The sequence below is a fragment of the Seriola aureovittata genome, chromosome 15 (genome assembly GCF_021018895.1).
Source record: "Seriola aureovittata isolate HTS-2021-v1 ecotype China chromosome 15, ASM2101889v1, whole genome shotgun sequence".
In the NCBI taxonomy this organism is placed as follows: Eukaryota; Metazoa; Chordata; class Actinopteri; order Carangiformes; family Carangidae; genus Seriola; species Seriola aureovittata.
The window spans coordinates 7,053,109-7,060,025 of NC_079378.1; the positions used below are offsets into that span (position 1 = coordinate 7,053,109).

A 6,917-nucleotide genomic window follows, 5' to 3' on the forward strand; every position below is an offset into this window, starting at 1 on the left:
AATTAGAAAAGTATTGACTTAATCATATTCATACTCACCCAGATTTGAACTCCCAAATATCAAACATGTTTGATATTATCGAGGTGTAGGACTGGGTCTGTGAAGCCCCCATATTACCAAATAATATGGGCTGAACATTGGTACCGACCTGTAGTCTGAGCCTGAATTTAAGAAATACGACACCCCTGCTTCAGTGATTGTGATACTGCATTCTTACTATGTGTCGATTTTTTTGTTTTTGTTTTGTTTTTTTGTCTAAGTCCAATGTATCAGCAAGTATATAAAATAGAAATATGAAAAGTAGAGAGGGAAGAAGAAAAGGAGAAAAAGGAAAGGACAAATAAGGAGGGCAAAAGGTCCGTAAATGCAACGCCTAATGTGATAAATTATCTTCAAGACAGAACAAGAAGACATGTTATTGCTTATTTCTCAGAAACAGGGTGTGTGTGTGTGCGTGTGTGTGTGTTTGTTTTGTATCACTGGTTTATTTGTTTTTACATGGGTGTAGTATTGTGTAATTGTGATCTTGTTTTGTGTATTTAAATGTAAAAAACATTATTAAAGTGTTGTATCTGACTTGAAAAGGGAAAAATCTATTGTTTTCCACTATAGAACAAAGGCATTCATCAACTGCATTTCAAAATAAACAAAAGAGTTAATGTCTAGTTGAGTATGTTGGAGGACCAATTCAAACAGGATTTGTATTTGTTTAAAGAGAAAGATTTGGACTGTCTGTTTCACCATGTCATTAAAATGTGATTTACACTCAAGAAACAATTGCATCAATTCTTCCACTTTATTTCTCAATTCGGTTTTAATTCGTTCAACTCAGTCACCCTTTTTACAAAGCAGCATTTTAGCTCTATTGCCACTTGAAATCTACTATTAGAGTCATATGCCAAACAAAATCCTCTCAGTGTTGAGCACCCATCCATCTTAAGAGTTGAAAAGTGGCAGTTAAACGTTTGTATTTTATTCACTGGCAGAGGATAGCAGCTGTGGTAAACATGAATTCATGTTGGTTTTTCATTAATCATAATGGTGATAAATTACAGTGGAAAGAAAATAAATAAAAAGATAAAACAAACTCTTAAAACCATTCCTAATTAATCCATTAACCTGGGTCTAAGAGCAGCAGGGGTGTGTACACAGTGCAGGGTCAATGCAGGGCCAATGCCGGGCCAAGTCTATTGGAGATAGAATATAGAATTTATATGTACTTGTATCAAATCATTTACCATGTAAATGTGGATTATTTATGTGCAAATCTACAAAATAAAGCATGTTGGTATAGGTTCACCATTTCTAATAGTCACAAAATTACATTCAATTTTCATTCACTTTTCAGACAACACAGGTGAGTATACGCACATGCCACTACACTTACACACACATTAGGTATGCAAACCTACACACAAACTGTTTCCTTCTTTTTCTTTGTCGGTGAGTGTGAGTGTGTGTGTGTGTGTGTGTGTGTGTGTGTGTGTGTGTGTGTGTGTGTGTGTGTGTGTGTGTGTGTGTGTGTGTGTGTGTGTGTGTGTTTTTATGTTACACTTAATGTGATTCCAGGTCTCATAAAACACCTCGCTGCCTTCATACCTTGGAATGTCTTCACAGATTTTCTTTCCTCATCAGTAAACTCAGAAGTCTCAAGCACAGTATCACTGAATGATAAGTGAAATGTAATTTAGCTTGTAGTTAGATTTACCAAGGCAACCTCACTCATTGTATAAACCAAAACCATATGAGCTTATGCTGCATTGAAGAGAGCTCTCCTTTCCAGCCTTTGATTGTTTCAAGGCATCTGTTTTGGGACTTTTCAAGACAGGGAAATGGTTTTAATATGGTCTATTTTCTGAAATTATAGGATTTTCCATAGTCATTTTTGAGATTTGTCTTCTCACTGGCATTGATTTTAGTTTAGAAGATGATGTAATTTATCTGGATTGATATAAATACAAAGAATAACAACCAGGACATAATTGATCTCCAAGTTTTCCATAAAAACTGATTGCCTGTGGCGTCCTGGTAGAGATACATACATGTGTTCTTGATATTGTGATTAACTTTGCTGTTGCTCACACAGTCGTATACCAGCGGCATCTCAGAGAAAACACTGCATTGTCTTAAGTAACAAATAACAGATTACTAAATGTATCCCAGCTCCATGTGTTTCTCTGGCATTTTTCAGTTTCTGCAACAAGCACATTTGTATCTTAACATTATTAAATCTAACTGAACAGATGATGGACATTGTTTTGCCCTCTAGTCCAGTGGAAATTTGGTCTCATAGCCTCTGACCAAAAATGTCAGCTGCAATGGTCTTGCTCTCAGCATATCTTACATATCTAATATTTATTTTACAAGCTTGGCATCTGGACAGGGGAATGTGGGCATGTGAGGCCAAGACGTCAGTGAAATGAACACAAAGCAACAGAGGGCATGTCCACAGACAGTTCATGATGTTCATGTTAGAGAGAGATTTTTGTGCAGAATATTTTCTCTTTTAGGAGTGATAACAAAAAGACAGTTCCTTTTTACATAAAAATGTATTGATCTTCACTCAAAAATGAATTGATTATTTGGACTTAGTTTGGTCACATCTGAATTGATTTCAGCCCAAAAATACTCAACTTATAACATTTCGGAGCTCGGCACATTGGAAATGAATGGGGTCAGCTTAAGATCATGATAATGATCAATGTTCCAGCACTGAGACAGTGATTGGTGTTTTGGCTCCAATCTAATTCATATTACAGTGGATGCAAAATTATAGAATAATGTTGACAAGATGAAACTATCACCAATGAGTTGGGGGCATTTAATAACCAAAATTTTAATCTGTCAAGATATTGTTCACAACTGATTTTCAAACAGGAAGGAGGTACATTACTTTAACTATATGTATACTATATGTAAACCAATTGACTGAGTGTCATTTTACTTCATAAATAATAAAGAGGTACAAATTAGATACCTTGTGCTACAGTGTGATACAGTGCTTTACAGAACCTATTGTAGCATATTTCTAAATGAATTTGACCTCAGTCAGTGTTGCTTGGCTTTGGTCTTTCTTCTTCTGCTGCAGCAGAGAAACCTGAAAAAGGCCAAAGCAGAGAGCAGCAGTCCAGTTGCTATGGTCAGCAATAGTACCACTACATCTAAACAGTAGTATGAGTACCAGGGCATCTTATAAGCCTCTGTACGCAGGTGTGGAGCCCCTTTATGGCGCATCACGTATTCCACCCAGAAGATGGCCCGATCCATGGGTGGTATTGGCTGATCTCTGTGCAGACGTGAGAGTCTTTGCATGTTCAGTCTGTAGCTGTCTTGATGGAGCGCTTCCTTGAGACCTTGTTCAAAACTGTGGCCATTAACATCAACTAACTGAATGATCTTTCCAGCTCCTCTCTCCTGCAAACGTAGGAGGTTGTCATATTGGTCAAAGAACAAGGGTATGCCAAGCACAGGGACACCATGGTAAATGGCTTCCTGGACTCCATTGGTTCCTCCGTGAGCTACAAAGACTTTGGTCTGTGGGTGGCCCAGGAGGTCGTTCTGTGGCATCCAGTCCACTATCAGAGTGTTGTTGCCCAAAGTGGAGGGATGTTCACCTTTGTGCCTCCATAACACCTGATCAGAAAAGAAAAAGAATCAGTATAAACGTACTGTATCTGTGCACAAGCAGACAGACAGTACAATGATGTTGGCAATGCTGCATCCTGAGTGCTGAGCACTTTCCTTGATACTCAAAAGATGCTTTACATGACACAATCCTAGCCTCTTAAGATCCACCATTTTCTCAATGTGATTTGCAGGCCAAAATGCATTTAAGAGACATCATTTGAAATGTAACATCTTCTGAAAATGTTCTTGTTTAGTATGGGACTAAAATCTAACCTAAACTACATCAGTCCATAAATGGTATTTTTTGGGATATACTTTTTGCAAGAACTATAAAAATCATCACATCCCTTCTACATCTTGTGGAAAACACATATGTGAAATGTCAGGCCTCTAGGCCTGACCTTATACGAGTTGTGGACATTTTAGTTTGTTTTTTATTGGTGTCCTTGAACCTCTCTAAAATATCTGCAAATGGAAAACAGTGCTTTTACTCTAAATGCTTTTTACATTCAAACCAATGTTGACTTTTTTTTCTTTTACATTCATCAGCTGTGAGTTGGGACATGTCACACCTTTCACAGCCATTGACAATATTCATATCTTGGAATACTTTTATAGAACTTTTGTGGACCTTCATGGACTAAAGGAATATAAATAATCGAGAATTGACAGACAATATGACTTTATGACCTCTTCAAAGGTAAGGGGCCACCACCACTTTGCTGGTTTTGCTCATTTATGATGCTGGTAAATTTGAATGAATTACACTTGTGTGCTCATGGTTAGAGCAAAACTAATTCTATATTTGAATTGTGGAGACTGTAACTGATCTACCCAGGTATAGCAGGCCAATATTAACACAGGTTTAAGCCTTTACACCTTCATAAAATTTTGTACGTTGATCAGTTCAGTAATGGGTTAATTGCTGCACTAGAATCTCCAGGTCTCTCCGGGTCAAACAAAAAGCATTTTGAGTTACACATTTCTAGCTTTAACATTTCATATCTTTGTAAGTGTGTTACTGAGTATGTGTTACCTTCTGAGGCATCTTAGCAAAGACGCTGGCAATTTCATCTGCAACATCTTTGGGCAAAGCATTAACCAAAGTTCCCAGAGTCATTATAATCACTCCGTGCTCCCCAGCACTCTGAACAAACTCCTCCAGGTGTGCTGGCAGAGGTTGGGCCGGTTTGCACTGGAACCCTCCTATGTAGACAACATTTGGCATTGTGGGCCGGGGGAAGTCAAACACAAAATCGGATCTGAACAGCCAAATGTCTGCTTCTTGAAGAAGCGCAATGATGTCACATCCATCCTCTATATATTTATCACAGAGGGCATCGTAGCTTGGTCCCACAATGAATTTCTGCTGGAACAGTATGATGCTGTAGAAAAACATGTTCTTGATCCTCTGCATGAAATTCATTTTATCAGTTAAGCCCGATCCTGGCACTGGGATATAAGAGAGTGGTGAGGGGGCTATTGCAAAGTGGCCTTCTCCGCTGGTGATCCAACGAACATTGAGCACCAGGGGCAGTTTGAGATATTTAGCTAGTAAGACCCCTGGTGCCATGGCAGGGTCAGTCAGAACAAAATCATATTGGGAATCCATTAAGCTTTTGATCATATTCTCATCATCAAAGATTTCAACAAGAGCTTGAGACCATATAGAATGAGCTTCAGAAAGCATTGAAAGGAAATCCTTGGTGATTTTGAGGAAAGTAAGTGCTGAAGCCCCCTGTCTCTGCGCCTGAAAAAATGGTTAGAAAAAAAAGTGTTGAAAAAGTGCAGGGGACAAAAGATTATCTTGATTATTCAGTAATTAAATGACCCACGTGGGGCCCAATACATCATCCTTAATGACATACCCTCATATTCTCTTGTAGGTAGTCATCAAAAAAGTTCTCCAAACCTTCATCCATTGGTATTGCAATTGTAATGGAGGTGTAGAGAGGAGACTTTTCTGCGATGTACCAGCTGGTGGAGGCCCTGATCACAGTGATGTTGTGTCCTCTGGCATGAAGTTCTTCTAGCAGGATCTTCATGTTGACCCAGTGACTGCCGTCTACAGGGAACACCAGAATGTTCCCTCCATTGCAAGGTGTTGTGAAGGAAATCAGACAGACACTCAGGAATGTAAATATTCCACACACACAATGCAGTGGCATGGCTCCTGAAATATGGAGAGAGAAATAACAGTGTTTTTAACAATGAGCTTGAAAGTATTTATCTAAAAGAAGTACGTTCTTAACAAGTTTTTGAAGTGGGAATTACCTATGTTATAAATGAAATTCCACACACTGAAAGTATAATATTATACTAACCACAACATGATAATATTCCTAAAAGTTACTTACCCATGCTGAAGAGTGGCAACAGTAGTTGTACTTGCCCGTAGACTGACAGTCCATCTAAAGGATTCCTTGCATATCTGAGTTCAAACTCCAGCCTCAGAGATGATTGGTCCTTTCACAGGTAAATGAATTACATGTGGCACGTGTCATATGAAGCTATAGTGCTACAATGAAAGTTCTGCAAATGACAAACAAAGGGATTTTTTTTTTTAAAAATTTTATTACTTAACTTAATAATGTTAATGTATGGTAGTACATTGTATACTGTGTGTAGTTTTATGAATGTGTATCTCTGTCACACGAGAACACTGCTTGCATCATATCAACCTGTGACCTCTTTCATAAGGTTATTAGAGTGCATTATGTAATGCTCACCAACATGAGTTTCACACATGCCATGTTATAAACCTGGAGAAAAAACAGACAGGATTCCTGGATAAATGTATATCATCCTCTTAGCATGTTATGCAGTTATTTTCTCTTGTGTTTTTGACCTGCTGGTTTGTTTACTGCAACTCCCTGTTGCTAAATACGCCAAATATAGCTGCCAGCCGAATGTAGGTTGCAGGTCGCAGAACTGAACTCAGTTGATCTGAGGCGTGTCTTCTCCTATCACTCTTAGGATCAGTGGTGGAGGAAGTATTCAAACCCTTTACATAAATAAAAGGACAAAAGCATCACTATAACATTTCTCCATTACCAGTAAATCTCCTGCACTGAAAATGTTACTTACGTATAAGTATTTGACCATTAAAATGTAATTAGAGTATCAAAAGGAAACGCACTTAATGTGGGAAAAGGCCCTTGTGAGTTTTATACTGTTGTATATTATATCATTAGATTATTATTACAGATGTATTAATGTGAAAGCTGCATTTTACTGTTGTATTTGGTGATGATAATTCTCATTATGGATTAATTAAAATGATTCGGTTT

At 38.0% G+C, this 6,917-nt stretch overlaps 1 protein-coding gene across 1 annotated transcript; it reads right to left on the bottom strand.

Annotated features, from left to right (window-relative positions):
- Window positions 1-1,480: 1,480 nt before the first annotated feature.
- On the bottom strand, window positions 1,481-6,016 carry LOC130182044 (UDP-glucuronosyltransferase 2C1-like). Its single transcript, XM_056396575.1, has 4 exons — window positions 5,985-6,016; window positions 5,496-5,800; window positions 4,664-5,377; window positions 1,481-3,633 (listed from the first exon to the last, which is right to left on the bottom strand). Exons 1-4 carry the CDS (start codon window positions 5,986-5,988, stop codon window positions 3,049-3,051), a joined length of 1,608 nt encoding a protein of 535 aa, XP_056252550.1. The 5' UTR covers window positions 5,989-6,016; the 3' UTR covers window positions 1,481-3,048.
- Between the last annotated feature and the right edge of the window lie 901 nt (window positions 6,017-6,917).